The sequence below is a fragment of the Elephantulus edwardii genome, unplaced genomic scaffold, assembly GCF_000299155.1.
Source record: "Elephantulus edwardii isolate Elephantulus edwardi_28Jun2011 unplaced genomic scaffold, EleEdw1.0 scaffold00227, whole genome shotgun sequence".
Taxonomy (NCBI): Eukaryota; Metazoa; Chordata; class Mammalia; order Macroscelidea; family Macroscelididae; genus Elephantulus; species Elephantulus edwardii.
The window spans coordinates 2,394,499-2,410,170 of NW_006399977.1; the positions used below are offsets into that span (position 1 = coordinate 2,394,499).

Sequence of the window (15,672 nt, forward strand, 5' to 3'; positions counted from 1 at the left end):
CAACAGTGAAAACTAGGCCATTCTATGGCCATACCACCCTGAATGTGCCCAATCTCATCTGATCTCAGAAGCTAAGCAGTCAGGCCTGGTTAGTACTTGGATGGGAGACCACCTGGGAATACCGGATGCTGTAGGCCTAAAAAAAGAAAAAAACAAAAAACTAGGCCAGGGCAGACTGTGGGTCAGATCATCAATTAATCATATGCAGGTTAGAACTGAGGCTGAAGAAAATTAAGTCCACAGGAACCAAGATATTATCTTGAATCAATTCCACCGGAATTTTATGATCATCTTTAGGATAGAGGTATTGAACACCAGTGAGAGAAGACCAGTGGGATGATATCTAGGATATCATCCATGAAGAAAGCAAAAGGTCATTACAAAACAGAGGAGAAAGGAAAACCAAAATGGATGTCAGAAGAGACTCTAAAGATTGCACTGAAACACCGAGAAGCCAAACCTAAAGAAAAATATGTTGAAGTGAAAGAGCTGAACAGACGGTTTCAAAGGGCAGCTTGGGAGAATAAGGCAAAGTATTATAATGGAATGTAAAGAAAGCTGGAATTGAAGAATAAAAAGGGAAGAACTCACTCTGCTTTTCTCAAGCTGAAAGAACTGAAAAACAAATTTAAGCCTTGTGTCACAATGTTGAAAGATGCTATGAGGAAATATATTGAATGACCCAGAAAACATCAAAAGAAGATGGAGGGAATACACAGAGTCACTGTACAAGAAAGAATTAATTGACACTGAAAAATTTCAGGAAGTACCATATGAACAGGAGCCAATGGTAATAAAAGGGGAAGTGGAAGCTGCTCTGAAGGCATTGGCAAAAAATAAGGCCCCAGAAATCAATGGGATACCAATTGACTTGTTTCAGTTAACAGATGCAGACTTGGAAGCACTTATCAGACTATGCCAGGGAATTTGAAGGATGGCTGTCTGGCCAACAGATTAGAAGCGGCCCATATTTGTTTCTATCCCCAAGAAGGATGATCCAACTGAATGTGGAAATTATCGAACAATATCATAGATATCACATGGTAACAAAATACTGCTGAAGATCATTCAAAAATGGTTGGAACAGTACATAGATAGGGAATTGCAAGAAGTTCAAGTAGAATTTAGAAGAGGCTATGGCACCAGGTATATCACTGCTGTTGGGTGGATCCTGGCTGAAAGTAAAGAATATCAGAAGAATGTCTATTTGTGCTTTATTGACTATACAAAGGCGTTTGACTGGGTGAATCATGGCAAGTTGTAGCTGACATTGAGAAGAATGGGAATCCCAGAGCACTTGATTGTGCTCATAAGGAACTTAATATTTAGATCAGGAGGCTGTTGTGCAAATTGAGCAGGGAAGAACTACATGCTTTGGAATTGGGAAGGGAGTGTGTCAGGGATGTATTCTACCTCCATACCTGTTCAATAGATGTACTGAGCAAATATCCGAAAAGCTGAACTCTATGATAAAGGTGTGTGGCATCAGGATTGGAGGGAAAATACTCAATAACCTTCATTATGCAGATGACATAACCTTGCTTGCTGAGAGTGAGAAGACTTGAAATACTTGCTGCAGAAGAGCTTGCAATATGACTTATATCTCAAAATAAAGAAAACAGAAATCTTCACCACTGGGCCATTTTGCAGCGTTATAATAGATGCAAAAGACTAAAGTTGTCAATTACTCAAATTTACTTGGATCCATAGTCAACACTCACGGTAGCAGTAATCAACATGCCAAAAGACATGTTGCCTTGGGAAAACTGCTATCAAGGACTTCTCCCAAAGTGCTAAAGAGCAAGGATGTTAGTTTAAAGACTAAGGTCTTCCTACATATCTGAAGAAGTGTGCAATGAATACAGAAATCAGAAGAATAATCAATGTCTTTGAATAGTGGTGTTGGAGAAAAGTACTAATTATCCCATCAACTGCCAAAAAATCAAACAAGCCTGTTTTGGAGGGTTGCAACTAGGGCGCTCCTGAGATACAAGGAAGGTGACGATTCATCTCATATACTTTGGGCATTGTCAGGAGGGACTAGTCCTTGGGAAAAAATATCATGTTGAGAAAGTTAGAGGGTCAGAGAAAGAAAGGAAGACCTTCAACACTAAGGACTGCTTCAGAGGCTGCCTCAAATGTATTGGAGATGATGAGGATATAGAGAATAGGGAAAGGTTCAGATCTGTTGTTCATAGGAGGCTATGAAGCACAGTTGACTTAACACTTAATAACTATCTATTTATCTATCTATCTATCTATCATTCATGTGTTCTAGACTAAAGAAACTCCATACACAGTGGAAAGAAACACTTCCTGGTTATGCACCATTGCCAGGACCATCAACTTGGTAGAGACTAGTTCTCACCGTCACAAAGTATTAACAAGTGATTAAAATTGTCTGATCTTGTGTAAAGTCTATGATCTTCCATAATGTAGTGACTTCTCCTTCTAGAATGCAATCTCATATAGTATAATCAATTGGGATAATGCCAGCGTAAGGAGAAAACTAAGCCCAACAATTTCTAAATTATAGCTAAGACCAGAATGGACACATAAATATACTCAGAGGAGGACTGAGGATGGACTATGTACAGGCAGGTGAATGACAGGGATCACTGGCAGACATGAGATACTAGGATAGAGACTCACAGAACATATCAAAAGGCCAAGACCCTCAGTTGGACTTTCAGCCTTTGAAACTATGAGAAAATGAATGTCTGTTTTGTAAAGCTACCCATTTGGGATGTATTATATCAGCAGTAGGTAACTATACAGAGAAGGAATGTCAGCATTTTGTTAGTGAAGAGAAAGCAAGTGAAGGCACGCAGGTAGAAAAAGTGATCTCAATTACAAACAACCTTTATATTACTGAAAAGAATTAGGCACTTGAGGATGGTTCTTTGATGCAGCTCATGTCTTTTATAAAGACCTCCAAAACTTGTATTGCTGTTGTGTCAGAAAAAACTCAAAGCTGATCCTCCAATCCAATCAGTTTTCAGAGGCTTTAAGTCATAAGGGAAGAGATTCTTTTCCTTTAGCCCATGCAGCAGTTGATGCATTTTAACTGCCTGCTATTGAATTTCCAATGCAACTCCTTACCCAGTAGGCCGCTTGATGAGTAGTAATTTAGTAACCACTTTATAATATATCATAGCTATTCTGAAAGCAAGTAAAATTTATCACTTACTTGATCCAGATACGTGCCAATCTTTACACTCTCTGATGGCAATGTCATTATCTAAACTTATTTTAATTCTTCCACTATGAGCCTTGTTGTCAAATGTTATCTGTAAAGAATAAAATACACATTGTTTTTCAAAACCTATTGTGTTTATTTTTAAGCCAAGATTCTGCTATGCACACAACTAGTCCAAAGGATTAACCAACTGCAAAAACTTCAATTCTGAATCCTTTGAGGCCAGAAGAACTAGGTAGTGCCCGGCTACCACGGCAGACCATTCTAAAAGGGCCAGTGAAGGCAAGGCAAGAAATTCGGTCCATTTCCTTCCTGCCTGCCCTCTTACATTCTGGACCAAAGCATACTCAGCATGCAGGGAAACCTGATTATTATACAACGGGATACTTATGTCTTTAACATTAATGTATGCTTTAAGAAACTTCTGAATATCAAATGCACATTCAGTTACACAGTAATTATTCCAAAATATATAGTCCTGGATTACCAAATAAGTAAATTCTGTCAAAAGGTCCTAAGTCCAGTAAAACTACTATGAATTAGACTCATAGCTGTCTCCAGCAGGTTTCCAAGATAGTAAATTGCTCAGGAGACTACCTGTCTTTCTCCTACAGAGCCCCTGGTGCATTTGAACTGCCAGAGAGGTACGCCCTTTAGTTTAACTCCCTATGGACTCCACCACCAGAGGTCCAGGCAAAGAGATCTAAAATTTACATATCCAAATGAGGGTAATGGACATTTTCAAATGTCTAATATAGTTAAGTACCAATTTGTTACTATACAAACTCTTATGATAAGCTACTTAAAGCACAAATTAAAAGTATCTGAAATTCCACAGTCCTTATAGCCTCTAAAATTCCGAGTCTTCATGTCACTGCTAGTATAACTCATTTGTTCATAAAATGTTTGAACACTCAATATGTGATAGGTACTGTTCTGGATGTTGGGGATATGAGAGTGACAAACCAGTAAAAATCCTGTCTCCATGGAGCATAAGCAGTTTGAGAAAAAAAAAAGAAAAAAACTGTTTTTTGGTCATGAATTTTCTATTCTTGCTTAAGATCTTTGAGCCCAAATGGGAATTAACCAACACTACCAACTAGTGTGAATTAACAATCAGATGAGAATTAACCATTATTTCCATCTAAGGATGACAGAAGGAGAATTGATGCCTTTGAGCCGTGGTGCTGGAAAAGAGTATTAAATATACCATGAACTGCTATGACAGCAAACAGGTTCATCCTAGAGAGGGCTGCTCCTTGGAGGTAAGGATTCTGAAGCTTTCTCTGACATACTTTGGGCCGTTGCAAGGAAGGGGACCAGTCCTTGGAGAGGAACATCATGCTTGAGAAGGTGGAGGGAAAGCACAAGAGAGGAAGACTCCTGATGAGATGGATTGACTCAGTGGCTGGAGTAATCGGGGCAGGTGTGCCAGAGACAATCAAATTGACACAGGATAGACCAGGGTTCAGAGCTGTTATATATATGGTCACTATGAGTCACAGGTCTTGATGACACATAACAAAAACATCAACAAACAACCATCTAAGTAGTAGAAAGATCAAATTAAATGTAATAATTACTTTGTGGATTTAAGTACATCTACTCTTCATTCATTGATTATTTTGTTATCTGATATTTCACATTTATGGCAATAGTAAAAAGGTCTACTATCTAGTTATTTTCTGCATTGATGACATTTCGTGCATTGATTGTAACAAACTCAAGGGTGTGAAGTAAGAGTAATTCTGGTTGGTTGGTTGAGGTTATGTCAGTTTAGCTTGGCAATGATTCTCTGAGGGTTGGTAGTTATGGAATGATGTAATCTAGATGTTACAAAATGATGTGGTCATGTTCCATTTCTTATCTGATTGTAGTCACCCTTCATTTCCACATAATGTCAATTTCACATAATAATCTCACTTTTTGATAACTCAGCTATACCAGTATGTGAGAAATGGTTGGACTTTAGAACTGCAACTAAAACATCCATATGAGAAAATTTAATGAGATAGAAGAAAAACTGAAGTGTAAGCCAATTTATTAATTTGTCTAAGTTTGTATAAATACTAACTAGTCAGCTGACTTGGGTTTAGATTTGTCTGATCTCAAAACCAAAGGGAGCTCTGGTGGCCTAGTGGCAAGAAGTTGCACTGCAATCCTGAAAGCATACGGTTTGAAGCCACCAGTTGTTCTTCAGGAGAAGGATGGACATTCTCCTCCCATGATATTTAACTGCTTCTGAAAACCTGCTGGAGGGTCAGCTATGGGTTGGTTCTGATGCTACAGTACAAAACCAAAACATTCTACATTAAAGTTGTGCTAATGGCTTTTATTATTAAACCACCTTATAAGGTACAAACTCGACAATTCTCTGAGGTCCATTGCTATATACACACTGCAGAGATTAGTCTACAGTAATTTTGGAAACAAAACCAATTGCATATGGTTGTTTTGAGTCATCTTGAAAAGGTCACAATTTCACCAGCAATTCATTTATTAATTCAACAAATATTTTAGGCACCTACTATGCTCTTTGAGAGATATAAAGATGAATAAACTAGATTGTGCCTTTAAGGAGCTTCCAATCTACTGGGATTATAAATAGCTAGAAAAGTAAAAAAAAAGAGAGAGAGAAAGTGGCAAATCCACCATAAAAGAAGTAGAAAAGAAAAAAGAACTGGGAATTCTGACGAATATGGAATGCATTTCTAAATGAAGAATCATAATAGGATTCCTGAGGAGATAGCAGTGGCAATAAGATTTGGAAGATTATAAAAATGTTTCAAAATAACATTTTTGAAAACTGAGAGAGAATAAGTAATAATGTGTAATTATAGATGATAGTTCAGGTTTTTTTAAAATGTGGTATGCTGATAATTCATAACCAATATTAGGGTCAAAAATTTTAACCAAATTTAAAATACTTAAATAGTGTCAGTGCTTTTTACTAATAAATATGTGCATAGTTATTATACTTAATATAATTATACTTATTCTGAAATTTTTAAACCTTAGTTCCTACAACTTCATTTTGCACAGCTGATTAAGTTTCACAGACACCATTTCTTAATCAAAATACTAGGGGAAAAGTAATAGAAATCTGGATAATATTGAAGGAATATATAAAATACTCTTCTTACCCAACAGCATTGGGTTACTACGATCCTCTGAGATGCTGAGCTCACGTCAGAGCCGTCTTGTGCTCTCTAGAGAGCATTAATAGCTCTATTTTCAACTATAATATAAAATGATTGGCTCTGAATCATCTGAAAAGGTCAGCTGAGATTGAAGGAGAGAAATCAGGAAGGCACTATGAACAAAGCCCAAGGCTTAGTTACAAGCATATTGGCAACAGTCCTCAACAGGCAGAGATAGACTGTAAAAAATTCAATAAATAACCACTTTTTTTCCTGTATGTGTGCATGGACTCTGTGCCAGGCATTGTTCTTGGTAAGGTAGACACAGCAAAGAACAAGACAAGATCCCAGCCCTCTTAGAACTTACACTGAAGGCAAAAGATAGATAATAAGTGAACAAAACAAAAAGCTGTTAAAATAAAATAAAACTAGCTCTATCAATGTTTTCCCTAAGTACATTCAGTGGAAGAATCTTTATCATGTGTTAATAAAAATATGAATTCTCACAAAGTCGTGTCATCAGGTTGGAACTGCTCCAGTGGGTTCCTGGAAGCTGTAAATCACATGAAAAAGATTATTCCCCTTTCTCTCATATAGCAGCTAGTGGATTCGAACTGCCAGATAGTCACCACCTTTGGGTTAGGACTGCAACTCCTGATGAACTAGACCATCTGAGCTCCCTAAGAATTAATTAACTAAAGCAGTTTTTACGAAGACTGGGAACAAATTCAGCTTAGCCCAACACTTACAGTCAGAGTAAAGTCGTAACAGTCGGGAAGCTCATGATGACGGACTGTCTGCAGATTAATGGCTTTCAGTTTAAATTGAAGCTCCACTGTGAGGAGTCTAGAAAACAGAGGAGACTTGAGTACCGTGGGAAGAAGACACGCACAAAGTTACACTCACCTCTGTGAGCCTCACCTGTGGAAGTCCAGGGTTAAGTTGAGTTTATTGACTTCTGGTGTTCTGTTGTGAAGAGACTCATCTGGCTCTATGAAGAAACACTCTGCCGTAGAAAGAGCGGGTGGAGGCATACAAACATGCTTTAGTACCTAAATAAAACAGCACTGGAAAAGATAGCACCCTTTAAGTCACACTATTAAAGTTCTGTATTTTTCTGAAGTATGGTTTAGAAAGTCAGACATCAGTACCATTTAGTTACAGAGACTGGTTTTTTTAAGACGTGAGAGTAACATTTCTAAACCAGACTGGAGTTGAAAAAGATCTGAATATTATTTCATTAGAGTTCCATAGAATATGTCTTCCCTTACTGTTTTATAAGGCCTAAGTAATCCTTTACAGGAGCTCTGGTAGCCTAGTGGGGAAGGAGTTGTGCTGTCAGCTCAAAGGCAGATGGTTCGAATTCACCAGCTGTTCTGTGGGAGAAAGATGGGCAGTCTCCCCCCATGCAATTTACAGCCTCTGAAAACCTACTAAAGGATCCACTATGAATAAGTTCAACTTAAAAGCACATAACAACAACAACAATCATTAGCCTCCTTTCTTTTGTGTTTGTTGGCTGACAGTCCAACGCTTAATCCATTGTGACACTAGGACTCCTTTATAAAGCATTTAAAAGAAAGGAAGCCAGTACCATAAATGATTTTCACTTTAATTCTTTAATTTCCCTTTCAAAAAAAGGTACATATTTAACAATGCCTATCTTTAGAAGTGTCTCAGTTTTTCTTTTTCAACTTAATGTCGAAAACTAATGTTTAATGGTAAAAATTAAATACTAGAACTTTGCTAAAAATGGCTGAAGGGAAATCACTTTAAAATAAGCTGTCCTAAGTTATGGCTTTATTTCCTTCCCTCACTTACCTGTAAGAATCCTGACGAGCTAAATACTATTTGGGGAAAAGAGTTTTATATCCATTAAGAAATTGCAAGCAAACGTCTATTTAATTGGCTTGCCCAGTATGGGAGGCAGTGGAATGCGGCGGCTAGGAGGAGGCTGTGGAACCAGATAGCCAGGACCAAATTCCAGGGCTACCGCTTACTAAAAGAGATCAGGTAACATGCAAAGCCACACTTTCATTTTCCATGAAAAACAAAGCCTAAGAATGCTTCCCTGGTTGCGTTTTTGTGAGGATTCATATATTAACAAACTTAGCACAGTGTCTGGTATATAACTTTAATATGTTGTTGCTGTTATTTGCTGGTGACGATCCTATGAACAAAAGATCAGAATCATCCTATCCTGTCCGAATGTCTGATATACTCGATCCCATTGCTGCAGTCACTGTGTCAATCCACATGGTTGAGGGTCTTCTGTTCCTTCGCCATGCTCCCACCTTTCCAAGCATGATGTTCTTCTCCAAGAAGCAGCCTTTTCTAGCAACATGCCCCAAGTATGTGAGACGAAGCTTCACCATCCTTGCTTCCAAGGAGCATTCTGGCTGTGCTTTTCCCAATACATATCTGTTTGGGTTTTGGCAGTCCAGGGATCTTCAGCTTGCTTCTCCAACATCACAATTTAAAGGCATCAGTATCCTTATTCATCGTCCACCTTTCAATTATAACCTAACAAAACTTCATCTCACATATTTTAGGCATGTTGTTATGAGGGGCCAGTCCTTGGAAAAGGACATCAAGCTTGGATAGGTGGAGGGTCAGTGAAAGAGAAAAAGACCCTCAACAAGATAGACTGACACAATGACGTAACAATGGGCTCAAATGTGTCGGAGAGGGTGAGGAAGGCACAGGACAGGACAGCGTTCAGATCCGTTGTTCATAGAGTCACTATGAGTCATTGACTCAGTGACACCTAACAACAAGAACGTAACCTTCTACGGGAGCCCTGGTGGCTTACACTGCCAACAGAAAGGCATAAGGTTCAAATCTGCCAACTGCTCCACAGCAGAGGTGCAATCTCCTCCTGTGTGATTTACTGCCTCTGACAACCTGCTGAAGGGTCAGCTATGGGTCAGTTCCACCTTAATGGTACAAAACAACAACAGCATACTTAATAACAAATCAAATATTTTTAGAGATGAAATTAGTCATTTTAAGTATAATTAGGAAAGCTAAAAAAAAAATCAAGTTCTAGCTTATTAGAAGAGCATTACCAGTTTCAACTTCTGGGTCTATGTCAAATGTATCATTTCCAGGATAGATGTTCCCTTGCTTGTAGAAGTGCTGACAGATTGCCATAACAGATTGCTTGGAACCCTTATTCTCATAAGCATGATTTCCAACCGAGATGTTGCGTAGCTGCAAGTACTTCAAGCAAAAAGAGAAACAGAAAATGGGAGCACCAGCCGGGGCAGATTTTCCCTTCCCTTCCCTCCCCACCTCTGAAGTGTGTAAGTTCTCACCTCTCTGTGCATGAAGACACCCAAGCCTGTATGCACAGAGTGACTGCCACCATGACAGCACATTCAGGTGCAAGCAGGTGATATACTTTACCATGTGTCAGTTCAAGTACCGTAAAAACAAAGAGCCTTTCTTTTCCCAGGTCTTTCAAGGTTTCGCCCTTTGACAAGTTACAATCTCTGTATTGCCCCTTCTTTGTGGAAAGCATTTGAATTTTCTTTCTCTGGCATTTTTCTACCGTCCATAGACTTCAGCTTTTGCAAATTTTTACAATATGTGAAAACATATTGTTAATTGCCATTGTGTCAATTTCAACTCATCGTGACCCCATCTGGGCTAAAGAGAACTGTTCCACTGGGTTTCTAATGATGCGACATTTCAGAAATACATCACCAGTCCTGTCTTACAACGTGCCTCTAGACCTTCCAGTCCATCAACCTTTTAGCTGGCTGTTGTTGTTGTTGTTAGGTGCCATCGAGTCATAGAAGACTCATAGCCACCCTATGAATGAAAGGCCTGAGCACTGTTTGTACATAGAGTTTCCGGAGGCAAACCATTTCGGAAGTGGATGTCGCTCCTGCTTCCAGGCTTGTTTTAGTCGGTAAGCTCCAACAAACACTGTCCACCGTGGGTAACCATTACCACGTTTGGCACGTCAGTGTCACAGTTTTAGCTAGTAGTCGAGACTTATCAATGTCCCCCAGGAACTCATGTTCTGAAGCATGTACCAAGATAAAACAATTTTTCAGTAGTTGTTGTTAGGTGCTGTCAAGACAACCATGACTTACTGACTCTATGAACCACAGATCTGAGCCCTGCCCTATCCCATGCCATCCTCATCATGTCTAATATACTTGAGCCCATAATTACATTCACCATTTGAATCTATCTCATTGAAAGTGTCCTCTCTTTCGCTGACTCTCCTTCACCTTTCTAAGCATGCGTCCTGATGCTCAAAATATGTATGGGGAAGCTTCACCTTCTTTCCCTCCAAGAAACACCCTGGTTGCACTTTCTCTAAGACATATCTGTGACTGGAACCTAATTAAGCCTCACCTGGACTTACCATCATACTAAGTTCCCTCTCTGCAAAACTCAGAACAAGAAAATTAGAGTTCTGAGATCAAGTCTTATTTCTGTGGCTCTGAGTAAGCCACAAACTCTGACCTTCAGGTTCTATATCTTCACAATTAAAGGCTTAAACCACATAATCTCTCAGGTCCTTCATTACTTATGAATAACTTGTCTATCACTCAATTTTACTTTCAGCAAGGGCACAAATTATTCTTACTTTTTAGCTAATCCTGGTACGGCCTTTTATCCAGAGTTCCACTTTAGTTTAATTACTGTATAATACATGAAGTGGGATGTAATTGTTCCACACTAACCAGCAAAATCCTTTCAGTGACTTAATTCAATCCCATAAGGACAAATACTGTATAAGACCATTATTGTAGAAATAGAAAGATAACTAGTAAAACATGTATGAGGATCCAAGAGGCAAGTAAGGGTGGGAGCAGAGGGATGAGGATGGCCAAGGGGGTAAATCATAGGGTCGCACACACCTTGATGGCTGGAGGGAGGTGGCTAAAGGAAATGGGAAAGATCTGGTGTGAAAAACAATGAAAATGAATGCTATAAGTAAAGCGGTATCAAATAAAAATTTTCTTTCAAAAAATCCTTCAAAATTATTTTAATCTTTGCAAGAATACAGGTTAGCGACGTTCATAGCAACATTTCTCTAGTGAATCATCTAAATAAAACAAAACCAAACAATAAAACCCTCTTACATTACTTCTGTCTTTGCAAGAATATGATTTGCTCTCATGGCAATGTTTCTCGAGTGGTAGGGACGATCGAGTTGACTGCAACTCATAGTGACCCCATGACTATAGATATGACCCTTCCCCGTCCTGCACCATCCTCCTGATCCCCAATATGCTCAAGCCCATGTTATAGTCACTGGGTCTGTCCATCTTCTTGTTGGGGGTCTTCTTCTGCCTTTCACCCCAAATTTTTCCCCGCATGATGTCCTTTTCCAGGAGCTGGAATCTCCTAACAACATGGCCAAAGAATGTGAGATGAAGTTTCAACATCTCTGTTGTAAGGAACATTCTAGCTCACTTCTTCCAGGACATTTCTTTGCCCTTTTGGCCATCTATGTTACATACAATATTCTCCATCAACAAACATTTGAAAGCCCATTATGTGTCTCTGCCTTCACCAAGTAAGTGCATCACGTGTTGAGATGCTGGACACTGTGTGTCCATGTGTATGAGCCATGGGGAGCGTTGTGCAATCAGAGCTGTGACTTCAGGCAGGTGGCTTACTTAGAAAACAACCAAGAAGAGGCTGGAGAGGTGGGTAGGGAAGAAGGGAAGCCAATGAGAAGCTGGCATGTATAGACTGTGTCTGCGCTGCCAGAGCAAATAATTCAAAGATGACTTTGAGGTATCTCAACCCAACTGTATGAGCAGAGAGAGGAACAGGTCTGAGGCACAGGTGGAAGACCACATGAACCTGGAGAATAGTTTGAGGGGTGTGTGTAGGCAGCAGGGGGAACACTGTTTGGGAATCATTGCACACACGTGACAAATGAGACTGTGTTGTTATTATTGTTTAGTTCCATCAAGTCAATTATAACTCACCATCACCTTATGAACAACAGATATGAACTCAGCCCTATCCTGCACCACCCGCATAATCTCCATCAGACTCAAGCCCACCAATCCCCCTCACTGAAGGTCTTTCTCTCTTTTCCTGACCCTCTGCTTTCCCCGGCATGATGTCTTTTGCCAAGACTGACACTCATGACAACCTGCCCAAAGTATGTGGGACAAAGTTTCACCATCTTTGCCTCAAGGGAGCACCCTGGTTGCATTTCCTCCAGGACAGATATGTTTTGTTCTTTTGGCAGCTCACGGGATATTCAATACTCTCCACCAGCCTCTACAAACATTCCTCTATTAGTTTGAGGCTGTGAGGATGCAATTTCCTCAGGAGAAGGGCCAATCTTTGAAGACTGTCCAAATTTAAGGTAAAGAAATAAGTAAAGATGACCTCAAAATTGTTAGAAAAAAATAGAAGTCAAGAGAAAGGTCAAATAACTAGACCATTGATTTTTCAGAGATACATAACCACATATGATAAAGAAAAAGTGATGTTCGTATATTCTTAAAATACCTTAAAGCAAAAGTGCAAACAAAAATGTTGCATCAATGCTCAACACCATACACAACAGCCAACAGGTGGAAACAGTCTAAAAGTCTATCAACAGAGAGATGCATAAACAAAGTGTGCTAAGTACATGCATGGACTATTTTGGCCATAAAGAAAAATGAGGTCATGATACACACTACAAAAGAAATAGCTTAGAAACATTTTACTGAATGAAATGTATCAGTCACAATAGCACAAACATTACATGATTTAGAAGACTGGTCTTAAGTGACATAGTGGTAAAAAGCTGCACTGCAATCCCAAAGGCACACAGTTCAAATCTCCCAGCTGCTCTGCAGAAGGATGTGCATAACTGAAAATCCACTGGAGAGTCTGCTATGAGTTGGTTCCGACTCGATGGCACAAAACAATAAAAGTAAAGACACTAAAACTTTAATGGACCTCTACTTACCCCTACTTCTCCATCACAAAATTAAAACAGAAAACACCCAAAAATTTGGTCTAAAGTAACGTTAGAGAACGTGAATATGCTTTAAGATGGAGGTTTGGAATCTTGATAAAGCACTGTTTATAACAAAAAGTTACTGATTAAAACTTAGAATAAGAATTAAATAAAGAATTAAAATAAGAATTTGACTTTTGCATAAATACCAGTCTTCCCTGTTGTAGGTATTTAAGTTCAAACTACAGTAAAACCATTGTCACCTATGACATAAAGGCCTTATTGAATTTTAAAATCCATTTTCAGGTCTTAGTTGCTATACACACACTACAAAGGTAATAAATACCCTCATGACATGTTAAAGTCCTAAATGAAACTTAATGACCACTTACAAGCAGAGTCATGGTCAGTGATTCTTAAACCTTTGACATTCTTATTACAAACCCTGGCTCTGATACTCTTTAATTAAGCCTTCAAAGCTCCATCTGTCTGTCTCACAAACTTAGCTCAATTTCTAGTTTGATAGAAACTTGTTGGCAATATTTTAAAAAGAAAACAATTTGAAAATTATTTAACACCTAAGTCATTTGAATGTCAGTTACTATCCTGCACCTTGCTAGTTGTATGCACCGTGATAAGTACTAGGGAGTTCTGGTGCCCAGTCCACAGGGAGATAGGCTGCTAGTCCAAAAGGCAGTGCCTCTCAGCAATTCAAATAGACCCACAGCTCTTCGGGAGAAAGCCAGACACTCTCTTCTCATCTGAGACAGCCTCCACAAACCTGCTGGAGGGTCAGCTCTGAGTCAGTGCTGATGGGATTTACACTGCCCACACAAAGGCTGTGTGGTTCGAATCTACTCAGAGCAAAAAGCTGGGTAATTCCCTCTCCTGACTGAGCAGCAATGAGTTTAAGTTGCATTCCTGGACTTTAAGGTGGCTGGTCTGTTGTAAATGGCACTGCCATACAAAAGAGTGAGCGTGTGTAGTAGTCTGAAACCACCCGAAGCTCGGGCACTATCCTCGCATTAGGATTTAGAGCCTTGAAAACCGAATAGAGGGTTACTGTCAGTCAGTAATAGATTCAGCAACGATGTATGTGTTTGATGTATTTTCTTCTGGTTTGTTTTTTAATATGCAATTAGGAACCGTGCATTTTCTCTGTATATTCTTTCCCCAAAGTAGAAAATGCACACTTCTGATTTACCTGATTCACTGCAAAGATGATCTGATCGTACACATCTCTTTGTGTGTATACCGCGTATGTGTCATCTATCCGGTCCGTATACCCTTTCAGGAAGAGGTGTTTGAACGCTATAGTGTTCTCTTCCTTGAAAGCTACCACCATCTGGTTACTTAGTCCAAAGAAGACCAGCTTGAAAAAGGGAGAAAAAAAGAGGATGAAAAGTCAATGAATCACCAGGTCTCCATAAACAATGGTCCATTTATCTCTTCAAGATTCAACACACAATTAACCTATAGTATATAAGATACAAATTTAACTTCTGGACTTAAAGATAAACTAGGCTTCTCTATTAATTTTTTAAAAACCTGCATATTGTCAACATTATTTTCAAGTATCACCTGACTTAAGAAAAGGCTTTCACTTCAAAAGTTAGTTGTTAGGAAGAAAAGTAAGTTTATGTGAACTAAATATATAGAAAGGGTTCCTTAAGGAAAGGAGAATGGTGTAAATTCTAAATACATGTATAAACAGGAGGCATTTAAGGAACATAGTGGGAAGCTAAGAGGGCCAATTAGACTTCAGAATTTTGGGCGCATATCCCGGATGCTAACAAAATTAAGCTAGAAACACTGTAAGGAAAAAAAAATATGAGCAGAAAAAGTAGAAGCAAGATTATGTGAGATTTGAATGATGACAAGCAAAAGAGTTTAGTAGAAAGGCATCAAGAAAGATTTTGAAAGTTGGTGGCTAATGCACTATAAGAAATATCTTCACCAAGTTCAATTACTATGATTGAACTATATTCTTAGATCTAGATCACCAGGAGAATAAATAGGTCTACCTTGGAGAGGGTGAAATCAAGTTTCTCCTTGGAGGCTAGGATTTTGAACCTCTGCCTCACACACATACTTTGGGAAGAACAGGCCAGTCCTTGGAGAAAGACATCATGTTTGGGAGGCTGGAAGGACAGTGCAGGAGAGGAAGACCCTAGATTAGATGGATTGACACAGTAACCAGGGCAATGGAGGTGTGTCGGAGTCAGTGAGACTGGCTCAGGACAGAGCAGACTTCAGCACTGTTGTACATAGGGTTACTATGAGTAAAGGATGACTTGAGTGCACATAACAACAGCAACCATATGACAATAGGACCAAAAATAGGGAATGCTCTTTCACCTAATTTCTAAACTTGCTGACAGAATTGAGCTAACAGT

At 39.1% G+C, this 15,672-nt stretch overlaps 1 protein-coding gene across 2 annotated transcripts in view; it reads right to left on the minus strand.

The window, feature by feature from the left end:
- MCOLN3 (mucolipin 3) overlaps positions 1-15,672 on the minus strand; it is a 33,071-nt gene that overhangs the window by 16,101 nt on the left and 1,298 nt on the right. Inside the window, exons 2-6 of one of the 2 annotated variants that reach the window (XM_006898362.1) lie at positions 14,481-14,648; positions 9,408-9,561; positions 7,261-7,345; positions 7,089-7,185; positions 3,191-3,290 (exon numbers count right to left, since the gene is read on the minus strand). In XM_006898362.1, the coding sequence (XP_006898424.1) occupies positions 3,191-3,290; positions 7,089-7,185; positions 7,261-7,345; positions 9,408-9,561; positions 14,481-14,648 (604 nt within the window). The remainder of the gene's footprint in view (positions 1-3,190; positions 3,291-7,088; positions 7,186-7,260; positions 7,346-9,407; positions 9,562-14,480; positions 14,649-15,672) is intronic. The other variant, XM_006898363.1, reaches the window with a different exon arrangement.